Source organism: Lepisosteus oculatus, chromosome 11 (assembly GCF_040954835.1).
Source record: "Lepisosteus oculatus isolate fLepOcu1 chromosome 11, fLepOcu1.hap2, whole genome shotgun sequence".
Classification (NCBI taxonomy): domain Eukaryota; kingdom Metazoa; phylum Chordata; class Actinopteri; order Semionotiformes; family Lepisosteidae; genus Lepisosteus; species Lepisosteus oculatus.
The window spans coordinates 16,801,124-16,828,036 of NC_090706.1; the positions used below are offsets into that span (position 1 = coordinate 16,801,124).

The window sequence follows — 26,913 nt, forward strand, 5'->3', positions numbered from 1 at the left end:
TTATTTGGCGAGTAATAGAGAAAAGGCGAGAGGAAAATTGTGCAAGAGAGAGAGGGGGGCGGCCATTCCTGGTCGAAGTTCGGGCTGTAGACCAAGACATCAACAATAACAAACTCCAAATTGAGGAGCAATACATATATTTCCCACGTTGAAACCACCATGAGTTTGGATAAAGCTGAGCTGTGTGACTCGTTGTTAAACTGGGTAAGACATTATCTTTTTCTTAGATTTTTCTCCCGGCGTTGGACGCTAGGATGGATAAAGACAGTCAGGAGAAACCTGACCCTATCCGTGCATGACTGGCTTGTGTGAAGCAGTTCGTGTGAGAGAAACAGGTGGTAAATGCCCTCCGAGGAAATTTGATATTTAATTTGAACCGACTGCAGATCATGAAGACGGGAAAACCGTGCGTGTAGAAAATTCTACAGTTCTGTAATATTCTCAAACGAACCCCAAGAAAACCATGAGTAAAATAAGAGATAAATAATTCATTTTTTCCTATACCACAGTGGCTATGGTATTCGTTAGTTAAACCTTTTTTTTTTTAAATGGTCACTAGATTTACAACACTTTTCACTTCTACTGGGGATTTTGAAGGCATAAATGTATATCGAGGTCAGCCAAATGTATATAAAGCTATACATGTGCCTGTTAACAACAGCAACAAATGTGCATTGTAGCCATTTGTTTTGTGTTTGTAATGCCTCCCAGAATATATTTTTCATTTTGGGCTAGAACGAGCTTTTGTAACTGTCACAGCCCAAGCATATCAAGGCAAATCAAATTAAAATAAAAAACCGTAGGCATTCATTTAAGCTTGCGTGCGAAGTTTATTCAGCCGAGTTTTTTGATCCAGTTCACTGCGCAATAGCTATCCGAGTTTTAGTTGTTAAAGTCCATTACAAGAACAGGCAAATGCGTTCTTGCGTCGTTACAAAACAAGGAATACAGGTTCAGCCTTTAATTTAGAGCGTTATATTCACAGGATTTTTTGCTTTGTTGGGTTATTTACAGAAAATGAAGGCACAAGACGGACAAAAACGCCAGGCAAAAAAACAAACCCATCTGAAACAAAACATTGGTACAAAAAGCAGATGGAAGCGATAGCTGTTTGGCCATATTTTTTAATTTGGCCTGGTTGAAATCAAAACCTGAGCTCCTCCAGCCATTGCAAAATCGAAAAGCTGACTTTGGTATTTGTAATTGAGGGGTCTGTAACTAAATTATACTGGCAGATGCATTGGAGGATTTTGATATGGTATTTAAAAACAAGTTCAAACAAGGATGCCAAATCTCCTAATCTGTAGTCATATTTGGAAATAAACATTAGTTTTGCTGACTTCAGATTTCATGCCTTAGGGGTCTCATTGGAAGTGGGTGTTAATCTTCAGCATCATATATGTAATAAGGGAGTAGTTTTGCAGTCAAGCAACACCTGTGTGAAGTACTGTAGGAGCTGTCATATCTTGGATAGTGTGGAATTGCAAGGATTTTTTGGGTGGATTGTGTTTTAGAAAGGTTCAATCATGATCCCACAGGTGGCAGTTTCTCACCACTGGCTCCTCAGCCAATCACAGATGCCAAATGTTTGCACCTCCAGTTCCTCTTGTATTAAGCAAGAGTACTATAGATGCAGGGCTGTTCAGATATCTCAGTGCTGCATAATAGGAGAGTTTCTTAAAAAATAGGTGGTGTGCAGAGGCCCTGTGTCTGAACACAGTGTGTATGTGTTGTAGACACCAGGGTCCCCAGTTCCGGTCTATCCTGCTGTCAATCCAGCTCTCTGAATTACTAATAGCTAAAAGAATGTAAAGAATGTATTTGCCCAGTTCAATTCCTTTGGTTTTCAGATACTTACAGAGTTCAAGATTAAGATGAGGTATAACTTTCAAGTCTCAATAATATTTTAAATTGAAGCTCCGTACAAATGTGAAATATGTCGCATTTGAAGGGTCCCAGGTTGTGCAGTCACAATCAAAACTCTTTTTTTTGGACCAATAACCATTTTCTGTCTCTTTCCTTTTTTTCCCTCCCCCAGCTGCAGATATTTCAAGTGCCCTGCTGCACCAGCAAACAGGACCTGACCAATGGAGTTGCCATTGCACATGTGCTGCACAGAATGTAAGGTCATGTAAATGAGGGTGGGGGGTCAAAGGTCATGAACAGGTGGATTGGTTGGCAGGGGTAGTAAATCCTGGACCTGTGAAATAGCTCCAGTGTTTTTGGCTTTATTTGCAAAGTTAGGTCTCAGATACTTAACTGAATCAAGTGGTGGTTAAATTAGCTTCTTAAAGATGTGTATTCGTTCTGAAAGAGTAATTAATTAAACCAGGGGTCTGGAGTTCATAACATACAAAGTAAACTTCATGTATTGTTTTCTTCACTTTCTTATTGACACCCTCCCAGTTTTTATGCACATTTACAAGTACTGTATAAAAAGAAAAACAAATAGTTTTGATACTCCCCATTAAGTGAAAAGTGCAGTAAATTTATCTACATGTCGTTTGACAATCATCCAGAGGTGTGGTTGAATCTTAATATTTAATAAATAGATAGGTTCCCTCAGTTATAAAAAAACAAAACTCCGGAATGCCACACGGAGTCAGACATTTATTAATATTTAAGCAGCCTTATCAGTAGCTTTGTTAATCGGGGTTGTGGGTTTAGTCAAAGTTAGTGGTGTGATTTTGGCTTGCTGTGTGTGTTGGCTATGTGAGCGTGTCATTTGTAATGTTGTATCTGTGAGTCCCTGCTAAAGCCAGAGTTTATCTTTCAAATGTTTGGATGCAGGAGCCTAATGTAACCCATATAACATCTCTTAATCTAAACAAGTTAATAAAACGTCATGAATTTTGGAATGAATGGTGACTCATGAACCAGAAGGCACAAGTGGAAAGCAAAGCCAAAGGTGGGAGGGATGTGGGAGTGTGGAACAGCCATGATGTTGAAGCCAATTGCCTATTTCTTTCAAGAAAGGAAAGGTTACAAACAAGACGAGGCTATTTGGTCCATCTGGCCTATTTGATGTAACTTATTGATCCAAGAATCTCATCCAGGCTTTCTTAAAGGAAGTCAATGGATCTACTTAAGCAAATTGGCTGGCCAGCTTGTTTCACACTCCCACAGCCCTTAGTGTAAAGTACTTCATGTTTGTGGCCAGTTAGATGAGTAAAGTCAATAAGTTATCATGAGATCAGGTCCATAAGGTCCCAAAATACCATGGACATTTTGTAAAGAATTTCCTTCTGTTTTGTTCTTGGTTTTAAATGCACTTCTCTGTAGTTAACCTGATTTTCTTCTTGATACCTGGGTTTCCCAGCTCTGCTGCAGACCAAAGGTGGTGGCTGTTCTGTAATCCTCCCCCTGTTCCTCTATGCTTTTCAGAGACTCTTCCTGGTTCAATGAGGCGTGGCTTTGTCGAATCAAAGAGGAAAGCAACACCAACTGGAGGTTGAAGGTATGGAAGGGGCAGAGATCTTGGTCTTTGTAGAAAGCAGCAAGGAAGTCCTGGGGTTGAAGGTAAAGGGGTTTCTTATTAGGACGTTCACTGGTTCAAACCCCAGGATCACTGCGCCGTTCGGCGGCAAATTCAGTAAGTGTCAACTGAACGAGGAATTCTGAAGTGACTGACATGACTGCGTTACGTTTGTAACGAAATGTTTTCAGTTGCGTTTAGGTTTCCTCGCCTTACAATCTTCAGCGGGTGACATTAGAATGATTTTGAATGTCAAACATGGAGGGTTCATTCACTTCCTAGGAATGACTATTCTTAAGTAATCAATCAGCTTTTTGGTCATGAAGGTAGTTCATTCTCTTGTGAGTCTGTCTAAGTCTCTTCTAAGTCACCTTCAGTGAGGTGCTGCTGGAAAAATAACTGACTACCAGGTGTGTGATGGTGTAATTTCTCGGAATGACTATGGGCTGCAGACTGCTGTAAGATCCCTACTGTGTTAACTGGAACAGCCTTAATGTGCAGGGTATATATGTAATAAGGAGCAGCAAAGCACAAACCAGAGCTGGCACAAACTCCTCTGTATCTGGTGGCTTGCAGATGCAGGCCCTGAAGTAGATACTCATAAAGAACATTGATGTTTAGATGCTAGGAAATAGTATATTTGGAGGAGGGGAGGGGGGAGTTCATTTCAGCAATTTTTTCCAAGGAGTTTTTTGTGTCTCTGTGTGGGTGCAAGTCATTAAAATGGCAATGGTGATCTCGGTGGGATTTGAGGGAAACGTTTTTGGAAATAGATGTCCTCTTTATCTCAAGAACTATGCTTCCCTCACTTATTTGTACTTCCTTGGACAGTTTCTCTCACAGAGCACTGTCTGGCCTTGCTGTTTTCCAGTTTCAGCACCTGTTTGTGGCGAATGCCATCTGTGGAGGCAGGCTTATGTGTTGCTTTTGTTTGTCCAGCCTGTGAGCATTGATACTAACTACTTCTGTTTCCACAGGTGAGCAACCTGAAGAAAATTCTTCAGAGCATGCTGGAGTACTACCATGACGTGAGTACCGTGTTGGGTGTCCATAGAGTTCTTTCAAAGAACAGCACCTCAATATGCGCTTTCTTGTCATGAATGTAATTCATTTTATTTAACAGTTTTGGTCTGTATTATATCTGAGCCTCCATCCGCAACCTTGTTACAGAGTGAAAACCTGGAACTTGATGGCAGATTCTTCTGTCTTCCTGAAGGAAATCTGCCATTAAGTACTGTGTGCAGAAACTGGTGGATGAGTTGAAAGATTTTATCCAGGGTAGGGTAGCATGTTGGTGCAATGGTTAGTATTGCTGCCTCACGGTGCTGGGGCCTGGGTTCAATTCCGGACCTGGGTTTCTAGCTGGGTGCAGTTTGTATGTTGTCTCCTTTTTTGTGTGGGTTTCCTCTGGGTGCTCTGGTATCCCCCCACTGTCCAAAGACAAATTGGTATATTAATTGACAGCTGGTCGTGTGTCCCTGTCCTGGACTGATGTTCTGTCCAGGGCGTACCCAAGCCTTGCGCCTCTTGCCTCCTGGGATAGGCTCTGGGCCCCCCGTGACCCTGTATTGGATAAAGAGGCTGAATACTAATGGATGTAGGTGTTTATCCTGATGGGTTTCCCCCTGTGTCTCCTGCCCCTGGTGTGAGTAGGTGCTGGGTCACCAGGTGTCAGACGTCCACCTGCCTGACGTGAACCGCATTGGCGAGATGAGTGACGTGACGGAACTGGGCAAACTGGTGCAGCTGGTGCTGGGCTGTGCGGTCAGCTGCGAGAAGAAGCAAGGTGAGCCGGTAGTGAGGGGGGGCAACATGGCACTGCCCAGTGGGACCCCACGTGCAGGTTTCAGGGAATGAAAGTGGTTGGATTGGTGCTCACGTGGCAGTTGCAAGACTTCCCTGGTGCACTCATCTGTGCACAAGACCATCTTGTTCGCTCACGAGGAGCACCCCAGCTGTCGGCTCTTGAGTGTCTGTCTCTGTTGCAGAACATATCCAGCAAATCATGACCTTGGAGGAGTCTGTGCAGCATGTGGTGATGACGGCAATCCAGGAGGTGAGGTCTGCGTGTGCGTTTTTTCCTATCTGTATTATTTTGCATTGCCAGAATTGCAATCCTCATTTCAAAGAAGGGAGGAGGTCAAGTTATGTTTCTCCAAATAAGGGCTTTTTGTAAAGATTTATATATTTTTTTACTTCCAATAGGGATTCATTTTATGTTAAACTAGAAAAATAAAGTGATATACAGTTTAATGTGTTCAGGAAGTTTGATTAACCTTGAAAGAGTTTTGGAAATCTGTTTTTAGATATTTAAAACACTTAAAAAACAAAACAAAAGAAATAGAAAATACCAACATCCAGCCAAAGAACCAACAGCCCATACTTTCTTATGCAGTTCGGCATTATTCCTCTTGAGATAAGAGTAGAGTTGAAATCTGTGATGGTGGTAATCACAGATGATTAAATGTGTAAAACAATTGGGGATAAATCAAGTCCAGTTTAAACATAAACTTAAGACTTAAATTTTACCCACCCTGAACACACAGCTGCAGACGTTAAGAAAAGCCTGGAAAACTGCTGACTTCACTTGTAAGGCCTTGAAGAAGGAATCCAAGAGGGAGTGAAAATGTAACGTCTGGGAAAAGACATTTGACACGGGGGTGTAGGAGGGAGGGACTATGGGAAGGCTGTGTACACGACCAAAGCTTTGTTTTAATGCCTCTGTTTGTTCTTGCTATCATTACATAGCTGTTGACCAAGGACACAGTGGACACTGGAAGCCCTGAAACATATGGAGACTTTGACTATCAGGTGTGTGTTGCTCCGTGTTCTGGCTCTTCTACAAACCCCTTCTTCAGGAACGGGATGAGTTTGCATAGACCTCATCAGGTTAGGATCAGGATAGCAAACACAGTTACAAAACTGCAGACGACAATGATGTTATAAGAGTGAGGCCTTTGCACACATACTCATGTAAAAATGAGATGTATTGGGGGGACAACATGAAATGTAACAACACAACAATAAAAGGTAGCTCTAGCCCAGCAGTGCTTTATATGTGAGCAGTGTTGCTATGCTAAATCTGACAGTGAACCAGTGTAATTTATGCAGGATGGAAGTTATACATTAAGACAGTAGTTTTAAGTGGCACTTGAATCACATACACCTTTTCTGAACATAGTAAAGTCCATCTTGTGTATTAACAGATATCCCAGTAAGTAAGGCACTACTGTAGTTCTGTACCTCAGTTCTTGATATAAACGCATGTATCAATATTTGAGCATCAGATAGCTGTTAGCTGCCTGATGGGATTTTAATATTCTGTTGTGATGCTAAGGATTCTTCCATTGTCAATTACTTACATTCTCCTCCTTCCTTTCTGATGTGTCTGTTTTACTATGTCAGTCCCGGAAGTATTATTTCCTCAGTGAGGACATGGAGGAGAAGGAGGATCTTACCCAGCGATGTCGGGAACTGGAGCAGCAGGTAGGACCAGCTTGGGGTCATGGGAGGGGTCAGAGTGCATGGGTCACGCAGGCATGTGGAGTGTGATACCCAAACCAGGCTTCCCCCTTTTTAGAGCAATTGGCTGCTAAATGATTTCTTTAATTCTTAAAAAAGGTTTTTGTTAATTCTAATTATAAAACCCTTTATCTACAACTGTATTAACTAGTAGACTTATTAACTGGTGCTGCTTGGTTGGTTCACTACTTTCACTTTCACGAGACATGGTCATATAGTGTGATATTCTATGACATTAGTGTCATATAAACACTAATGTGGAAGCCTTTGTAAGCCCAAAGCTATGCCAGTGTGCAATTTGACTTTGCAACACTGATTATTTCCTCCAAAATAGCAGAAACTTTGTAGATCATTTTAAAGAAATTAATTGCTTGCAATTATTTAGCACATTTTGTACCAGAGGATGCCAATACACTTCTACATAGAGGAGGGAACTCACTTCAACCATCATGGACCACATCTGGATGATGATTTTGAATTTCTCTGTTATACAACTTAGATCCTGTAGTTAAACCATTGTGCAGATGCCCTGTTACATAACAGCTAATTAAACTCTTCTTTAGAAGCAGTGCAAGCTTTTTTTTGCTTTGAAGACTAAAGATATGACTTAGGAATGAGATCTGCTATTTTATTTTTTGTGTGATTCTAAAGAGCGCTGTTTGTCCCATAAAGATGTACTTTGTAAGGGTCGAAGTTCGCAGTCAGGCAGTGTTAATGGCAGTGAGGTAAGTGTGTTGGCTGAAGAAATTCTGGCTTGTCTAACCAACAACGAGCGCTGTCGCACGCACGTGACTCACCCCTCACTCTTCCTTTCTCTGTCCTTATCTCGCTCAGAGCTCTCATAGGCCTGCAAGCACGATTTCAGGAGACTTTAAATATCATTCATTGCCAACACATCAGCTGTGCCAACAGGTGCATGGTTCAGGGTTCAGGTTTACTTATTCTCATTCTGAACCTTGCTTTTAGGTAGTGTATGAATATTTGAATAATGTGCCTCTGAAGGGAGGTCTTGTACAATGCACTAGCTCTCCTATAATTGCGGTTCCGTTCTCTGGCCCTCTGGAGACTATAGAAAAGCAAGGAATCGGGCCCTGTATATCAGAGCAAGCGGTCACCTGCAGAAACCATGAGGGCCGAGGACCGGATTCAGGGAGACTTGTGCATTTCACCTTTTGACTAATCGGAAAGCAAGCTCTAGAACAAGTGCAAAAGGTTCAAAATCTAAACTCTGCTTAGGCGGCTGATGTGTTAGGAATTATATTTGAAATCTTTTTGATGGTCAGAATTAATATTTTATAAAGCACTGCAAATATGAATTTAGGACCTAGAAGGGTACTACTGGAAGCAGAATTATTTAGCAATTTTTATTGTGCATACAGGTGTGACATTACCTTTACCTGTATGCTGTGAAGCCATATGGTATAGTATGTAGTTTTTTTTATTCACAGCTGTGTGCACTCAGTATCCAAAATGGCACACTCTCCCTCAGGGAAATGCGCAAACTACCTCGGTGAAACGCAGTACGTTCATCCGCTTTCCATAGCAATGAATACCAATGTCATCTGAAGGTCAGATGTCTTGGAGCTTTGCGGAATATGTATCCAGTTCCAGCTCTGCTCCTGCTGCAGTTGGAAGAGGCCCAGTTTTGCTCGTTATTTACTGGGTGTTGCTAATATTCTGGCCAGCAGGTGGACTAATTGCACCAGCACTACGAACATCGAAATGGATTCGAAATCCGTTAAAGCCATGTTCCTGTGTCCGGTGCAGGTGTTTAAGGAAATGGCTTTTTCACATGCAGATGGCTGGTTCCGGCTCTGGTACTGCACAGACCCCTTATGCGTGGCCCTTTGAATGAGACAAACCCAGGGTGCGATATACAGTGCCTTGCGAAAGTATTCGGCCCCCTTGAACTTTTCAACCTTTTGCCACATTTCAGGCTTCAAACATAAAGATATACATTTTTTATTTTATGTGAAGAATCACTAACAAGTGGGACACAATTGTGAAGTGGAACGAAATCTATTGGATTTTTGAAACTTTTTTAACTAATAAAAAAATGAAAAGTGGGGCGTGCAAAATTATTCGGCCCCCTTGCGTTAATACTTTGTAGAGCCACCTTTTGCTGCGATTACAGCTGCAAGTCGCTTGGGGTATGTCTCTATCAGTTTTGCACATCGAGAGACTGAAATTCTTGCCCATTCTTCCTTGCAAAACAGCTCGAGCTCAGTGAGGTTGGATGGAGAGCGTTTGTGAACAGCAGTTTTCAGCTCTTTCCACAGATTCTCGATTGGATTCAGGTCTGGACTTTGACTTGGCCATTCAAACACCTGGATACGTTTATTTGTGAACCATTCCTTTGTAGATTTTGCTGTATGTTTGGGATCATTGTCTTGTTGGAAGATAAATCTCCGTCCCAGTTTCAGGTCTTTTGCAGACTCCAACAGGTTTTCATCCAGAATGGTCCTGTATTTGGCTGCATCCATCTTCCCCTCAATTTTAACCATCTTCCCTGTCCCTGCTGAAGAAAAGCAGGCCCAAACCATGATGCTGCCACCACCATGTTTGACAGTGGGGATGGTGTGTTGAGGGTGATGAGCTGTGTTGCTTTTACGCCAAACATATCGTTTTGCATTGTGGCCAAAAAGTTCGGTTTTGGTTTCATCTGACCAGAGCACCTTCTTCCACATGTTTGGGGTGTCTCCCAGGTGGCTTGTGGCAAACTTTAGACAAGACTTTTTATGGATATCTTTGAGAAATGGCTTTCTTCTTGCCACTCTTCCATAAAGGCCAGATTTGTGCAGTGTAAGACTGATTGTTGTCCTATGGACAGACTCTCCCACCTCAGCTGTAGTTCTCTGCAGTTCATCCAGAGTGATCATGGGCCTCTTGGCTGCATCTCTGATCAGTCTTCTCCTTGTCTGAGCTGAAAGTTTAGAGGGACGGCCAGGTCTTGGTAGATTTGCAGTGGTCTGATACTCCTTCCATTTCAAGATGATCGCTTGCACAGTGCTCCTTGGGATGTTTGAAGCTTGGGAAATCTTTTTGTATCCAAATCCGGCTTTAAACTTCTCCACAACAGTATTACGGACCTGCCTGGTGTGTTCCTTGGTCTTCATGATGCTCTCTGCGCTTTCAACAGAACCTTGAGACTATCACAGAGCAGGTGCATTTATACAGAGACTTGATTACACACAGGTGGATTCTATTTATCACCATCAGTCATTTAGGACAACATTGGATCATTCAGAGATCCTCGCTGAACTTCTGGAGTGAGTTTGCTGCACTGAAAGTAAAGGGGCCGAATAATTTTGCACGCCCCACTTTTCATTTTTTTATTAGTTAAAAAAGTTTCAAAAATCCAATAGATTTCGTTCCACTTCACAATTGTGTCCCACTTGTTGGTGATTCTTCACATAAAATAAAAAATTTATATCTTTATGTTTGAAGCCTGAAATGTGGCAAACGGTTGAAAAGTTCAAGGGGGCCGAATACTTTCGCAAGGCACTGTAAGTGGTTCTGTCACAGCAGCTGGTCCACGCCCCCTAGGTCTGCAACTCGCTTTGAATTAACCTGTCAGCTACTGGTCTACTTCAGCTGGCTGAAGATCAGTCCAGAAGTAGCCACATGGACACTTCCCTGGGGTCACCCAGTTCCTTGCATGTCTGACTGTTAATGTGCATCTGCATCTGGAATGTGGACTAATTCTCGTCTGCTGCAGTGCAACATCCCAGCGGCTCATGGAGGCCAAACCAGCACAATGGGCTCGTCCGTGAAGCACAACCAACCTGTGAAACTGAAAAGACTTAGGCACACAGGCGCTGTTCCCTTGGTTTGATCTGGTTTAGGGTAATGTAGCTCCAACACAAAGCGCAAACGGGCGAGGCACACAGGCCGTCTGCTTACTTGGCCTTCTGTGCCAGACAGGGCCTGATGAAGATGGTCATGTCAAGGCCTAAGATTTACCCTGTGAGTGGCAGCATTTCTGGGGCTGCTCTTCATCAATATGGCAGGGGCTGTGTATGTTTCAGTGAGAGCAATGCTGATTTTCTACAAATAGAAAAAAAGTCGGGCCTTGTCTTCAGACCTTGGGCCTGTCCTGGAGCCAAGCAGGACTGCTCCCCTAACAGTATACCAGTCCATCGCAACATGGACAGATTCCATGTTGACCCCAGTTAACCTCATCAGCATGATTTTAGGAGGTGAGAGGAAAAACCATGTGGAAATGGGGAGAATTTGCGAACTTCACACACTTCTGCCTGCGATCAAACATGGACTTAAGAGCTATGACGCTCACCGCTGTACCAGCAGCCTGCTCGCTCTGGCCTTTTACACAGACTGTTTTAGCAAGAAATGCAGGAATACCATACCAGGTTTTTCATGATGGTTTTCATTTTTTGGATGTCTTTAAAGGCACTTCTAAACCTCTTCACATATGCATATGTGTTATCTTGATGCTTAGGAACATTTGATCTAGCCAGAATTTAACCTTAAAGTCATAAACAAATTACTTGGGTAAGTCAGATGTTTAAGATTTTAAATATGTGGACTTTGGGGGGGAACTCTCCAAATTAGTTTAAAATGTCAGAATAAATATCATACAAAAAGGGAAGTTAGTCTTGTTATAAACAAAGAGAAGGGCATTGTAATATATGTGTATTTGTGTTTTTGAGGCTGTGGTGTTTTAACAGTAAGCACGGACTATGAATCGTGGGAATATTGATTCAATTTTGTTGTACAGTGGTAGAATGCTTATCCATCTAAACAGGTTTCTAATTGTACTTTTTATGTATCAAATCAAAGTTGCAGGCTGCAGGCAGCTTTTGCTTATCAGCACGGTATAGCTAACACAGGACATGTGTATAATGTTCTACATTTTTAATAGTATAAATATACACGCACTAGTCTCCTGATTTTGGATTCCTCTGTGTCTGGCTCAGGTGTCTGCGATCATGGAGGAGAAGAATGCCCTGCTGGCCGAGACGAGGTCATTGAAGGAAAGACTGAGCCGCTCTGACCCTCTGGACGTCTCTGCTGGGATCACTGGCAAAAAGCTGCTGCTGCTTCAGAGTCAGATGGAGCAGCTGCAGGAGGAGAACTACAGGTAGGGAGCAACACCAGTCCGTGTTTACAGTCCACAATTCCTCCGGCGCCAGATTAACTCTAGATCTCCTTTAATATGAAAAAATTTATCCAGTTTTGCTTTAAATTGAACAGTAGGTTAAGTTCTTGTTAAGCCTTAGTAGCTGGAGCATCTCTCTGTTAACTGAACTGAGAGTACAGGACACCTCCTGGCTGGGACGCCAGTCAATTGCAGGCAAGTCCACCAAGCAGTGCTAATACCAGTACATTGTTAATAATAATAATTCCTTACGCTTATATAGTGCTCTTCTGGACACTCCACTCAAAGTGCTTTATAGGTAATGGGGACTCCCCTCCACCAACAAAAATGTGCAGCATCCATTTGGATGATGTGATGGCAGCCATAGTGCACCAGAACGCTCACCACACATCAGCTATCAGTGGGGAGGAGAGCAGAGTAATGAAGCCAATTCAGAGATGGGTTTAGGAGGCCATGATTGGTAAGGGCCAATGGGAAATTTGGCCAGGACGCCGGGTAACACCCCTACTCTTTCCGAGAAACACCCTGGGATTTTTAATGACCACAGTGAGTCAGGACCTTGGTTTTACGTCTCATCCAAAAGACGGTGCCTGTTTACAGTATAGTGTCCCCTTCACTATACTGGGGCATTAGGGGCCCCAGTGAGCGCCCCCTGCTGGCCCCACTAACACCTCTTCCAGCAGCAACCTTAGTTTTTCCCAGGAGGTCTCCCATCCAGGTACTGACCAGGCTCACACCTGCTGAGCTTCAGTGGGCTGCCAGTTGTGAGTTGCAGAGTGGTATGGCTGCTGGCGCTAGGATTTTAAACATGACAAACTCTTGCCATGTTTAGGTGGGCAGGCTTGGGCTTAGAACCTGTCTGCAAGGGATGTTCATCAGTGTATTTCCTCTTGCACATGCTGCATGACACAGGCTGGAGAATGCCAAAGATGATATGCGGATCCGTGCGGAGATACTGGAGAAGGAGGTGCTAGAGCAGCAGCATCGGAATGAGGAGCTGGCCAGCCTGGCTGAGGAGGCCCAGTCCCTCAAGGATGAGATGGATGTCCTGCGGTGAGTCACACCAAGCTGCTGTCCCTCCCTACTGCCCCCTTCTGTCACTGGCTAATGTGGCACCTTTTAAATGCTTCTAAAGGACAAAGTTTTTTTGTTTGTTCTGCTCTTTGATTATATCTGTGTGTACAATAGGTGTGGTGATTTCTGTCTCCAAACAGCAATGGTGTATCAACTACCAAGCATTTGGCTTGAAGGCACAGGTCTTATTTATTAATCTAGATGCAAGATTTTTTTTTTTAGTTAATCTTATAGACAAGATCACTTTATTGGCCATATACAATGTCTTGTATTAGGAATTTGTCTTTTCACATACCCCAACTTGCTTTCCATGAGATACACAGACAGGGAGAGAAGCTTGGGGTCAGAGCACAGAGTCAGCCATTCATACGGCATCCTTGGAGCAGTTGGGGTTAAGGGCCTTGCTCAAGGGCTGAACGGCGTAGGATTCCTCTGCCGGCCGCGGGATGCAAACCGGCAACCTTCCAGTCACAGGCGCAGAACCTTAGCCACAGAGCCACTGCACTGCCCTAAATGCTTAGCCCACAGTGTCACTTTACGTTGTGCTTTCATTAGCATCTGGAAATCAGAAATATTTTAGATGCTTAAAAACAAATAAAGCATTGGAAAGCCCAGGGCTCTAGCATTGCAAGAACCAGGTTTAGGAAGCTAGTTTGTGCCTCCTATTAATAACCAATTGAGACCAATTAAATAATTTATTTTGGCCGGGTAATTCATTTTCTTAATGCAGAAGAATAGTAAAACGGGGCCTGATTAAAATGCTTGGGTGCCGTGGCCTCAGTCAGAGGGGGTTGAGCCGGCCCTGCTGGCTGTGGTGCTGTGCCCATCTGCCAATCTGCTGCCCACAGACACTCCTCGGACAAGGTGAGCCGGCTGGAAGCCATGGTGGAGACCTACAAGAAGAAGCTGGAGGACCTGGGCGACCTGCGCAGGCAAGTGCGGCTGCTGGAGGAGAGGAACACCGTCTACATGACGCGGACCTGCGAGCTGGAGGAGGAGCTGCGCAAGGCCAACACTGTCCGCAGCCAGCTGGACAGCTACAAGAGACAGGTCCGCACGGAGCCTGGTGTCCCACAGCCCTGTTCTGGAGGAGCCTCAGTCCAGCAGGGTGGACAGAGCTCTTTGATTAGATAGAGACCAAAAAACAGAGGAAGATGTAACTCTCAAATACCTTGGTTTCAGAATATTGTCCCAACATTGGAGTAATCTGAGATTTCAGGCATGCGTGAGCGGACAAGTTCCTTCCTTTTTTCTAAAATATCAGGTTAATCTTTAAGTGCACTGTAAAGGCTATGACCTGGCTCACATCTGGACTGAATTTAAAAGCAGCAGGACTTGTCGTATCTCTAGTGTCTGCTTGAAGTGCACACCCTTGAGTTTGACTTGAACCTTTAGTCTGACTGGGTAGTTCTTCTGTTCTCATCAATTTGTTTGCCTAACACCAGGAGAGGGGGTTCAGGGGGGCCAGCACTGTTATTAAGTGAATATTACATTGATCTTCATTCCTCTGTTCTGTGATATTCATTCCTGATCATAGAGTTTTACAGGAACTGTTTGATCTAATGAGTAAAGACTTGGGAATAGTGGTAATATAGACCAGTGAAGCTATTCCACAGCTGGGTATTTTCTTATTATATCTCCACCTTCGTGTCAGAGTCAGAGGACTAGGGAGACAGTTTAGTTCTGTGAGATGTTTGTAAGGGGGGAGCTGGTGGTTATACTGGCAATATTGTGGGACCTGGGGGGGGTGTGGGCATACAGAGGGAAGAGGCGTATCGTTGAGAGGCCTGTGTCGTTGCTGCAGGTCCGCGAGCTCAGCGATAAGCACTCGGCAGAGGCCGTGAAGGCTGAGAAGTGGCAGTTCGAGTACAAGACCCTCCACGTCAAGTATGAGGCCCTGCTCCAGGAGAAGGAGGTAGGCGAATGGCCTTCAGGTTTCGGATATTAATTAAGATGGTGAAGTGGGTTGGTGCCAGTTACAGTGTCACAGCAGCCTTTTGTTGTAAACCTGGTGCTACTGAAATATAAAAGCATTTATTGTGGTAACTGTGAAAAGGCTGACGTATAAACTGCATTTTTCCAATTAGCCTTGTTAAAACATCAGCCTCTTCTGTGTTTCGTGGAGGTGTTAGGCCCAGCATGTCATGCAGGGCTTAGCTCTCCAGATACTCTGTTTAGTGCCAAGTGTTTTGTTGAAGGAGAGTTCTTTTTGTGGGTGGGCTACGTAATAGAACTGTGATCTATGGGAGTCATTCAAGGAACATTACTGACATCTACTGTCTAACTGAAGAACAGCCTTATTGTTGACTACTGATTCTATAAGATGCTGATTTTGTGCCACTGGAATTTTTTGTTTTGGAATTTAAGAAAGAAACCATGATCAGCTTGTTGTAGTGGAAGGTTTTTCAAAGCTGCAGTTTTGTTTCTTGTTGCCTGAGCTCCCAACAGGCGACGCAGGCGTTACTTCATTGAAGTGTCTCCTGTTGTTGCAGCGTCTGATCTCTGAGAGAGACGCCTTGCGAGAGGCTTATGATGAGCTGTGCTGTATGCACCTGCAGCAGAGGTACCTGAGCCAAGCAGGTAAGCTCTGGACAGATGGGCGGGGCATGGGGGCAGCAGTACTGGCATGCTGAGTCACAGGGAAATCATCTTAGTCATAACTTTGCCTTCTGCGTCTACATTCTGGTATACATTAACAATGTAACAAACATTTTTTGTCCACTGCCCTGCCATATTCATAATGGGAACCATCCAAAAATAGTGGAGTCCCACACTTCTACTGTGCTTCGTTAATATAAACATCAGCAGGAGTCTTTTACTTGTTACACTCTGCATTTTCTGCATTTGATCAAATGTGTATCAGGGCTCTTCGAGTTGATGTAAATCCGATTTAGATCATGTCTGAGGGATTCGAATAACACATCAGAGCTTTTCTATCATCAGAAATTTGGCATTCCCTGTGGAATCAATAGTTTTGTAAGGCTTTTCAGCAGGGACTCCTGTACCCAGTTGGGAGAAATGAGACTGAATGGCACTCTGCCAGTTGTGGGACATTAGTTCAGTAATCTCAGCCACAGTCTTGCTAGAAGCCACGATCCAGTTTCCTTTTAGATCAAACTGCTCAGATCACCGCAGTGAGACCTGAGTGCACTGTTAATTGCCTTTACTGGTTGAGCTGCTCGGGAGCCTGCAGTCCAGCCTTAGCTACACCATTTTTATGTACGCATGAGCTCTGTATAAAACAGGTGTGCATCATCATTTACCTTGTGTATGAGTACCTAATTGGATTATAAATCTAGACCATGTAATGCTTCCTAGGACTAGAGTTGGAAATTGCTGCCATTTATGTTGTCACTAAAGTATGTTCATACCTGCATCTCGCATGTTTTTGTTTTCTCTTCCAGGTGCACTCCATGAAGATTCCAGCACACTGGGTAACCTACAGGCAGATAGTTTGCCCACAGAGTTCAGGTGAATCCTGTAAAACTGCCATTTGTTGTTGACAAAGCTATTGCATTGCCTGTTTGGAAGGAATCTAGATGCACAGAGAAACCTGGGTGTCTGGAAGGTCTACAGCGTGTTCTTATGTGGCACTTGAAAGTGCTGTTAATGATCCTTGAGTGACGGACCTTGTTTCTTCCAGATCTCTTGGACCAACATAGTCAGGCCCTATTTAACTATTTTAGGTGCCCTGAGATTGTTCAATATTGAAGTCACCTGAGGCATTTTTCTAGTTTGTTTTACTTCATTAAATCTGAGCTTAAAGGTTTTTCTTTTTCTCTTTAATCTTCCACTGTGAATACCAAGATAATTCTTTTTTTTTTATTTGGCTTTTCCTCTCGGCTACTTAATTGTTTAATTAACAGGACCGAATTGCTGTCTTCTGGCCAAGCCTTGCGTCTGTCTTTTCATTCAGCTAAAAGAGACCTCTTGGGGCTGGCAAGGGGTGAGAACCTCCACCTGTGCCAATAATCAGCCTTGTTGATTGACAGATGAAGCTGCAACAAAAACCAGAAAGACCCTTTGGCCATATAGGATCTTTATTTTTTACCATTGGGATCCAAGCTTGTCTTGTTCTGTATACATCAGTCAATCAACCAATCAAAGTTTATTTATCAAATGCACAACAATACAGCATGCAGCAGTAGTTGCTGGCAATGAAATGTCTTTTCTGCAAGCTCGATACCGTTTAACGGACAGTAGGAGAGAAAACAGTTTGTGACTGGGATGACTGGGGCCCTTGAGAATGGTGCCGTCACTTCTGGTCGGAAGCTTCTGAGGCAAAAAAATACCCGATGGTGTCTGTAGAGTGATTCACAATTCAGTGCAGCATAAGATGCTAGCAGACCCGTACAAGAAGCAAAATTGTGAAAAATCCACGAGGAGCAAAATAATATGATCAGTTTGCATACAAGACCACATTTCAAACGCTACGTTTCTCCGGAGGATGGCAGCTGACAAAACACAGCTTTGTGCATCTGGTTTCTCTCTTTCCACATGTGCTGGTCTTTATGGACATTAATTTGTTCACATGAACACCATCTACTTAGTGTGTGTTGCCATGTCCATGCAAATGTGGTTCTCTTTGTTCCATTTGCACATGCATCAAATGCTATTGTTCTATAGTGTTCATAGGGTTCACAATGTTGTCGTTTGCATAGGACAGCTGGGTATATAAATACCAAGTACCGTACACTGACTTCCATGTGAAGGTACAAATAGTGTTGTGCAACCAGTTAAGATAAATATGGTGGACCTGCACTGTGAAGTGTCAATAAAATTTTCAAGACGCTGGTAGCTACTGTAGGGTTTCTAACACAGGGTCAATGTGTTCAGGCTGGCGGATGTAAATTGGTGTTTCTGTGTCCTGTGTGCCGTCTCTCCACTGCCAGAGAGACGATTGTCCGGCTGCAGAATGAGAACAAGATGCTGTGTGCGCAGGAGGAGAGCTACCGGCAGAAGCTGGGAGAGGCCGAGAGCCAGCTGGAGGAGGCCCAGCGCAGTCAGAACAGACTGGAGACTGAGAACAGGTGTGTCCATCTGTCCTTCCTTGAGTCTGGGGCAGGATCTGTTGGTGGGCCTGGCTGGCCCTCCTGTTTCTTAACTGTGTTTTTCAATTTAGCCATAGGCTCTTGCAAAAGAAATACTACACTTCCACTAACAAAAATCTAATATATATCCATGATGCTTATCTGAACCACACCAGGGGTGTCCTGTGTCCAAGCACCCACAAGAAGCTAACAATCAATAGCATGAAATATCCTAACAGCTCTTCTTGGCTTTGAACACATGGGCCAGCAGCTTGAAAATCCTGATATGGATAAAAGTGATGTGGAACAGGGGTTTCAATTCCATGACAGTGTGCCAAGCCTACCATATTTACACAGGGACTATAATGTACACGAAATGGAGCTTGCAAAATCACAACGGTATTTGGAAGCTTGGACACTTTATGCTCAGGATCTAAATCTAAGCTTTTATGCAGGAGGTGATGGCACATGCCACACGACACCTCTGTGCTTTGACGATTAGTAAAACAGCTGTACATAAACTCCCAGCTGTGTACTTTCTACTTGATCTTGCAAGTCAGTTTTGGGGAATAAAGTAACTCTTGAGCCCTTGTGAAGGCTGGAGCCAGCTAGGAGTCATCAGCTTTTGAAGGCAGGGGAAATGTGTGTTGGGGCTGTGTCTGTTTCTCTCTGATCCCATGCCGTCTCCCCCCACAATCCCCCACCCCTGCCAGGCTCAGCCAGCAGCAGGTCTCCGAGCTGCGGTCCCAGGTGGAGGAGCTGCAGAAAGCCCTGCAGGAGCAAGGAAGCAAGACTGAGGATGTGAGTGCGTGATGGAGATTGCTCACCGTTTCTCTGCCAAGGGGAAGTGGGGGGGTCTTCTTGCAAAGGGCACTGCTGTATTTATGCACTGCTGGGGCTCCCAGGATCTTGTGCTTTTTCTCTCCATCTGTTTCCTTAAAAAAGTGCTTTCTTAAATGAGTTGGTTCGCCCTGTTTAAAGGGCCTTGATTGACTGATGAGGCCTGTGAGGCCCTCTATCTGCTAATGATGTGACGCACCTTGACTCCTTCAGATGAGCGTCTTCACCTCGCCTTTTCTTGCTTTAATTGAATTTTACTTTATATCCTTGCATCCCTTAGCCAGTCACCTTCACCGATTCCCGCTTAGAATTTGTTTGTTGCGGAGGGCCAGCGTGGACTTTCCTTCAAATCACCCTTATCAACCCGAGCCCTCTTGTGAAATATATTGGTCACACCCAGTGGAGATCAGGCAACATAAAGACACGGAGGGGCCAGTAGGCATGCGGGGATATTTTTAGGCCCTGTAAATATACTGCTTGTCCTGGGTCGTATTTACAGAAACAGGAGATGTGGGTGGCGAGGTGAGCTGTAGGCCCGGATTGACCTGTGTGTTTTCAGGCCATATCAAAGTGAACTGTTTGTGTGGAACACATCGTGTACCCTGCTCATCTGATTTTTGTGATTTGCTGTGATTTGCAGGGTGTGTGAAAGTTAACACGCACCCTGCCTTGCTGTGGAATCACTAACCTGAGTTTTCTTTCTCCCCCTGATTGCTTGCTGTTCTCTACACAGGCTATCGTAAGTACAGCCCACCCCTGCATGCCAGTTTGAGTTCCGAGTGCATTAGCAGATATAGTGGGGTTTTTTTAAAAGAAAACTTCATCGGTCATCTTTTTTTTTCCATTTATAGTCCTCTTTGCTGAAGAAGAAACTGGAGGAGCATCTGTGAGTAGAATTGTTTGTGGTGTTTTTTTAGATTACTCTCCTTCCCACCCATATACACACCATGCTTCTTCCACCCAATGAATACCAGCTGCATATCTGATTGTATTTCTATTCTCCTTATTTTTTACACCAGTCATTGCAGATTTTACTTCAGGAGGGAACTGGTGCTTGTGCTGCAAGGATTGTTGATCAGATTTAGAGCTTGAACCTTGGTTACACCTCCCCAGCATTCCCAGGATATGTCAAGGACAATGAAGCCATTCCCATGCTACTGCACACACTGCTTGTTGTAGCAAATACCTCTAGGCTCAGGGGAAAACTTGCCCTTAGGGAAAATCGGAGCAATCCTCTTTGGAGCAGTTTGGCAGGGTCAAGTATTTATTGTTGCCAGTTACCGCCTGTGACATGTGGAGCCTAGCCAGTTAAGTGTGCTGCTGTCTAAGCTGTAAACGCATACATTACAGTTTGTTCTTGAGCCCTGCAATGCGTAAATGGGAGGTGTTTTGGTCATTGGCTCTTAGAAGCTGCTACTATGCATGGAAATATTCTCCGCTTAACCCCAGATTAAAAAAACTGTACGTGCAGCTCATTACCCCAGATTAAAAAAACTGTACGTGCAGCTCATTACTGTTTGAGAAATATGGGCAAAACAATTTCAGTCGAGTCGGTTTGCCCATGAACTGCCTTGCCGCTAAGCGGTAAGTCGGCACAGGCTTATTTTCAGTTCTTTTGTTTTTTTTAATTGTCTGCTGGTTAATGCAGTGTTTTTCTTGCCTGTCCAGGGAGAAGCTGCATGAAGCTCACTCAGACCTCCAGAAGAAGAAGGAGTACATTGATGACCTGGAGCCCGGCGCAGACAGCGGCAGTGCGTTCATGTTTTCCCCTTTGAGACCGTAGCACAGGGGAGACCCTCAAACCACGTTGTCTTGTTTCGTTTTGGAAGTGTCCAGTGAGGGAGAAAAAAAACGGCCTCAGAAAAGCCTCAGGGTCTTGATTTCGGGAAGCGAGCATGGGGCTGATTTTGTGAGCTGAGGGTTGAGGGCTTGGTGTTGGCAGTTGAGCTGACAGCTGCATTTGACGCTGTTCTGCTTCTCTGTCCTTGCATGGGGTTTTTACCAGCTAGATAGGCTCCATTAGGGCATAAGGTTATCGTTTGGAAGCATGCAAAATCCAGTTCTCTCCTGTTTTTAAATAGCTTTTGAGTGAGTTTAGAAGGTAACAGTCTTGCAGTCCTTGCTTAAGATGGTCCTTCCCAGTCCCAGAAAAACACCAGCTAATCTAATTTTTGATTTTTGATGGGAATAAATTATTGTGCGTCCATCAGTCTACATATTTTTAATGCAAGCTTCCCAGGATCAGAGATGGGATTAGTCATCCAGTGTTTTGACAGCTGATGTGTGGTGAGAGGACTGGTGGGCAGGTCTACACCGTGGTGGTGGAGGGGAGTTCTTGTAAAGCTCTTTGAATATAATAATAATAATTATAATTATTGCTTACACTTGTATAGCGCTTTTCTGGACACTCCACTCAAAGCGCTTTACAGGTAATGGGGACTCCTCTCAACCACCACCAATGTGCAGCATCCACCTGGATGATGCGACGGCAGCCATAGTGCGCCAGAACGCTCACCACACATCAGCTATCAGTGGGGAGGAGAGCAGAGTAATGTAGCCAATTTATAGAGGGGGATTATTAGGAGGCCATGATTGATAAGGGCCAATGGGAAATTTGGCCAAGACGCCGGGGTTACACCCCTACTCTTTTCATGAAACGCCCTGGGATTTTTAACGACCACAGAGAGTCAGGACCTCGGTTTTACGTCTCATACAAAGGACGGCGCCTGTTTACAGTATAGTGTCCCCGTCACTATACTGGGGCATTAGGACCCACATGGACCGCAGGGTGAGCGCCCCCTGCTGGCCCCACTAACCTCTTCCCAGAATATATAAGTGTAAGGAATTATTATATACAAGTACCCTGTATTTGGAATGCTGTGACCAAGGCTCCTCTCCCTCCTTGCTGTTTCAGTGGCGAGAAAGATCGACGAGCTTCAGGAGATCCTGCGGAAAAAAGACGAGGACATGAAGGCCATGGAGGATCGCTACAAGAGATACATGATTAAGGCACGCACGGTCAGTCACCAGCAGGGGGCAGTGTGCAGGGCAGATGGGAAGGGTGTGCTTGGCTGTGTCTTTGCAGAGCATTGTCATGGGCCAGCAAGTTCGCTAAGACTTTCCCAGCTCAGGAAGAAGCTCCAGAGACACACTGGTACTTCAAGGTTAGAGCTGAGAGTCTGATTTAACTAGAGAATTTGACACAAGTAGGCAGATACCCTGGTTAGAAAAAACAGCTATTCTAATGCCACATGCAGGATTGGCAAACGGTTAACTGGGTCTACTGGATGGTGCCACCTTTTGATTGTTACAGGGCACCTGCATGTTGTGGAAAACTGTGCCATGTATGAATGAGATCAGGAGCCCTTTTCTGCAATCAATTCCAGTTCCAGGCATTGAGTTTAGTGGGACGGGTTGAGGCAGGTGATTTGGACAGCCTATAGTGGAGCTTCTTGTTTTGTACGTGTCTGGTCTTTGTGGATCCTGCACTCTAATCATGCTTCACATATGACACTGCACATTCAAGGCAGTGCATCAAGAGTACATAGGTATTATTTCCTGCATTAGTAACTTGGTATGTCCACATCAAGACTTCCATCTCCTTTTCACTGTTAAACTTTGTGGCAGAACCCTTGTATAATGTCCAGTTCTAAAAGGAGCAGAACCCTGAGCTGTCCGTTTTTTATATGTTCTTGCTATGTGACTGACCTGTGGCCCAACTCTGGTGCTTGACAGGTGATTAAAACCCTCGGCCCCAAGCAGCAGCCGGTTGTGTCTGACGAGGTCCTGGCACTAAAGAACCAGCTGAGCGAGAAGGACCGGAAGATCCAGTATCTGGAGGTGAGAGCTTGTCACCATGTGCTTCTATTTTTGACTAATGGTGTTCATTAAATGCCCATGGATCCAAATGCACCTTTCTTCTGTGTCCCTGGGTGATATTTAGCTTCTGGTACTAAAGAGACCCACAGTCCTTGAGGTTTATAGTTGGATAACGATAAACCTTGAGGACTGGGGGTCTCTTCAGGACTGAAGAGTTGCTGAAGATCACGTTATTCTCATGAGGCAGTGGTTGTTTTATTCAAGTCATGTGAGAGCTGCGTGGGTAAATGGGAGCCAGGAGGTGGCATTGATCTGCAGGTCTAGTGTTGGACACTGCTGACATTACTCCTTGCATTTAGATGGGGTCCCCAAGCACAAGGATTGTGGGAAGGGGACTCACTGTCCACTTCTAAAGTAATGGTCCCACTACCTCTCTTTTTCTGTCATCTTGGCACTAGACATTGTCTTTGAACTGCTGCTCTTTATAGCAGTCAACTGAATTCACAAATCTACAGAGGGACAGCGTGGGATTGTTTTTTAATCCAGTAGTGGCTTTCATGGCAATTGACCAGTTTTTTAATGAGCAGTTGCCTTTGCTTCTGGAGTCCAGACAGTAAAATCCGCTCTCCCTGCAGCATGACTTTGAGAAGACCAGGTCTCGCCACGACCAGGAAGAGAAGCTCATCATCACTGCCTGGTACAACATGGTGAGCTATAATGTCCGACCATCTTAATCTGAGACGCTATAAAACAGTACAGGGATTTAAGTTTTGCATATAATTTAAAGAAAGTTGTCAAGATGAGTATTGATGTCTAATTGCAGGGAGTGACAAAGAGCTCTGATCAGCCTTTTACTTTTCCTGTAACTCTTCTGACTGATGGAACTGCTGATCTGCTGACACTTTTCAATTCACAAAATTAAAAATGAGAAAAACCAAACCCTGATTTTACCACGGTTTGTGACTGGGGGGTGTGGGAGGTGTGATATTAGCTGCTGTCACTGATGGCAAATTATCAGCATTTTTCCTCTGACGGTTGCTTTTCCTTTTGCTCGCTGTTTCTGTAGGGCATGGCCCTTCATCAGAAAGTCACAATGGAGAGAGCTGGCGGCTCCACCCAGGCCCAGTCCTTCCTGGCCCAGCAGAGGCAGTCGACCAACGCCAGGAGGGGACTGTCCCCAAGGCTGCAGCCGGGCTCGCCCAGATAAGAGGTGGGGCATCCCTGGACTCCTGGTAGGCCACAACTGGACAAGAGGGCTGGTGTGCTTCGCTCTCTTCCCTGCCATTCAGACTCCTTTTGTACAGAGCTCTCCTACTGTACCAACACAGCTGTGCTGTTTACAGACTGATATGCACATATGTTTGGACTGAGGAGCTGGGAGGGTGTACTAGGCTGTTGCCCTTCTGTGTTGGATTAACTGGCTCAGCTGCTAAAAAGAGCACAGCCCCTTCTCTATAACTGACTTATAGAAGCTTCTCCATTTTCTTACTCTGAATACTGTAGTCTTTAAGACCCTGCCGGAAGACCTGGAGTAACTTTGATTTTCAGAGCTGCTGAAAGGGTGCTGAGAATACCAATTGTGTATAGAGAAAGTTAGTTTTCCTCATTTGACCCAACATGAAAGACTGTAGAAGAAATGAGACGGATGTTTGTGCTTTTTCTGTGTTGATCTCCTCCATGCCGTTTTGTTTTAGAGGAAGCTGGTCCAGCTCTTCTAACAATCAGGTGGTCTTAGAGTGATGTTGGCAACTATGAAGCTCTCTCTCTAGCAGGGGTTGAACATGTCAGTCAAATTGCATAGTATAGTTTTTTATTTTTTTTGTTCCTTTGGAGTATTATGGTACTTGTTGATCTGATCCAGTACTTTATCCGGTATCCGTCTCCAGCCTCAAAACACTAAAGTCAGATCTCAGAATTGATATTAACACTCCATTTTATGGACTTTTTAGTTAGTGTAGTGTTTTAAATATATTTTAAAGTCTAGAATTCTTTCATTTGCTAGAAGCAAAATGTGGCCTTTTTTTCATAGTTTCTTTTGATTTGTTGTACAAATGTGGCTTTGCGGTTGAGAAGGAAACAGTCCTCTCCTTTGGGCACACAAGGTTTTAAAGGGGAACAGCAGAATGAAAATCTGTGCCCTGCTTTTTTTCCTAGGCTTGAAACTTTTGATCATGGTTTAGTAGCTGCATTTAATTATTACTTTTGCTTTCCTTTTAGCTTTAATTTTGTGAAAATTATAATTATACCAGTTAATATTATTTTATATATGTTTCCATCACAAAAATAATCTAAAAAAACTACAGTGCCTCTGAACAGTTTCAGTGATGCACAACATCAATTTAAGCTTAAGTCTCCATTGACTGTGTGGACTAAATTCTTGTATTACACATTAGCCTTCTTGTATTTTCAAGATTGTAACTGCAAATTTCATGTACAGTTAATCTCAAACCAGCTATGAAGGAATTATGAAAATAAGCCTTGTTTTAATTTTGCAGTGAACACCATTACAGAAGTAAAGCATTTTTTTTGCATTATATGAAGACAAGCATAGGTACAATTAAATAGGTTACCTGCAAGCTACATTGAGTTGGAAATCAAATTTTAGATCCTCACTACATTTGTGCTGGTGATCAGATTGACAAATGGGCAATTCATTAATTAAGATTGAAGGTCTGACCCATCAATCAGATTGAAGGTCTGACCTGAAAACTGCACTGACTGTACCTGCAGCTCAGAATAACACTATTGTGATTAGTGACCATGTTTACAAGCTGCTCCTCTTACATTCTTATATGTTGCTGGGCAAAATGCTTGTCTGTGACTTGCTAGAAATACTGTTGGCACCTCTTGCCATTTCAAGCACTACCATTTTTTGTTCTAATGAGCAAGTCAAAAACACTGGTCAAATATTTTCAGTTTCTCAGAATCAATGAATGACTGATTTAGGCTTTGGGGTAGGGATTCCGTTTTAGAATGGGAGTTTTTAATGTGTTTTTAAGGTTTTAAGACAATCTGAAAGGCACCAAAGACTGTGCTTTTTGGATCAGGTTTTATTGCTGGAATTCTTTGAGGTTTGAGGTCTGTTTCTCATTCCAAAGTGTAATTGTACTGTTACATAAGGAGGAATGATGCTCTGTACAAACATCCTGAACGTAACAGGCACTGCTGCTGCCCTAGTTTGACAAACATCAATATAACAGGAAGCACTTTATGATGAGCTCTCTAACTGCCAGTGTGCTCAGTGTAATACTTTTGCTCTTGAACATTGTCCCTTTCTGATATGTGAGTCATGTCTATTTCAAGAGCTGCTACCCTATGCTACATTAGAAAGCTCTGTTGTAAATGAACAGGTTCTAAAGATTATGGGTGAGAGAAAGAGCATTTGGGGGATTTGTATATTTTGTTCTAGATGTTTTAATTTTTTCTGTACTACATGGGGAATCTAGGCAGTGGGAAATATACTGGCTGTTAGTTAAAACTCAAGTCTGTCAGTAATTCTTTTGCACTACAAATAAAATAGGGTCTAGATACTGCAGTGGTCATGTTTCTGTCCTTTGACACATTTAAATCCATTTGGTGTTCAGAATCATAAAAATAAGGGAGATGAAATGTTAAAAGACAAGCCAGAGGTTCACGTTACAATTCAGCTGTGTTTGTGTTTCTGCACAATCCGTAAATAAATGCTATTCTTCTCTAACGTGAAACCGGCTCACTTAAAAAAAATGGTTTAATCCATAGTTTACAGGAGTTGTTTGTTTCTTATGCATGCTCAAAACTTTTTATAGGCAACTACCAAACTAAAAAAAAAGTATCCTGCTGAATCTCAATCGGGAATAAAACTCTGACCTTCTTCTCCTTTATTTCTTGTCTGAGCTGGATGAGACTGATTTCTTAGATTTCAGATGGAAGTCCAATAGAATTTCAAAGGTCATAGTCCTGCCCTCATGGCAAGGGTGACCACGTGGTCAGGTGGTCATGTGTGACTGAGGGCTCCCTTCTCCTGAACCTACACAGCTGCAGGCTCTGCTAATGGG

The 26,913-nt window shown here is 43.7% G+C and overlaps 1 protein-coding gene across 1 annotated transcript; it reads left to right on the plus strand.

The window, feature by feature from the left end:
• On the plus strand, positions 1 to 26,409 carry hook2 (hook microtubule-tethering protein 2). The gene is made up of 22 exons (XM_006631611.3): positions 1 to 204; positions 2,039 to 2,121; positions 3,385 to 3,457; positions 4,453 to 4,503; positions 5,129 to 5,261; positions 5,464 to 5,531; positions 6,224 to 6,286; positions 6,881 to 6,961; positions 11,935 to 12,098; positions 13,029 to 13,169; positions 14,039 to 14,240; positions 14,995 to 15,105; positions 15,683 to 15,770; positions 16,595 to 16,661; positions 18,083 to 18,220; positions 18,934 to 19,021; positions 19,912 to 19,946; positions 20,729 to 20,811; positions 21,975 to 22,078; positions 22,796 to 22,900; positions 23,515 to 23,586; positions 23,946 to 26,409. Exons 1-22 carry the CDS (start codon positions 160 to 162, stop codon positions 24,084 to 24,086), a joined length of 2,136 nt encoding a protein of 711 aa, XP_006631674.2. The 5' UTR covers positions 1 to 159; the 3' UTR covers positions 24,087 to 26,409.
• Positions 26,410 to 26,913: the final 504 nt, after the last annotated feature.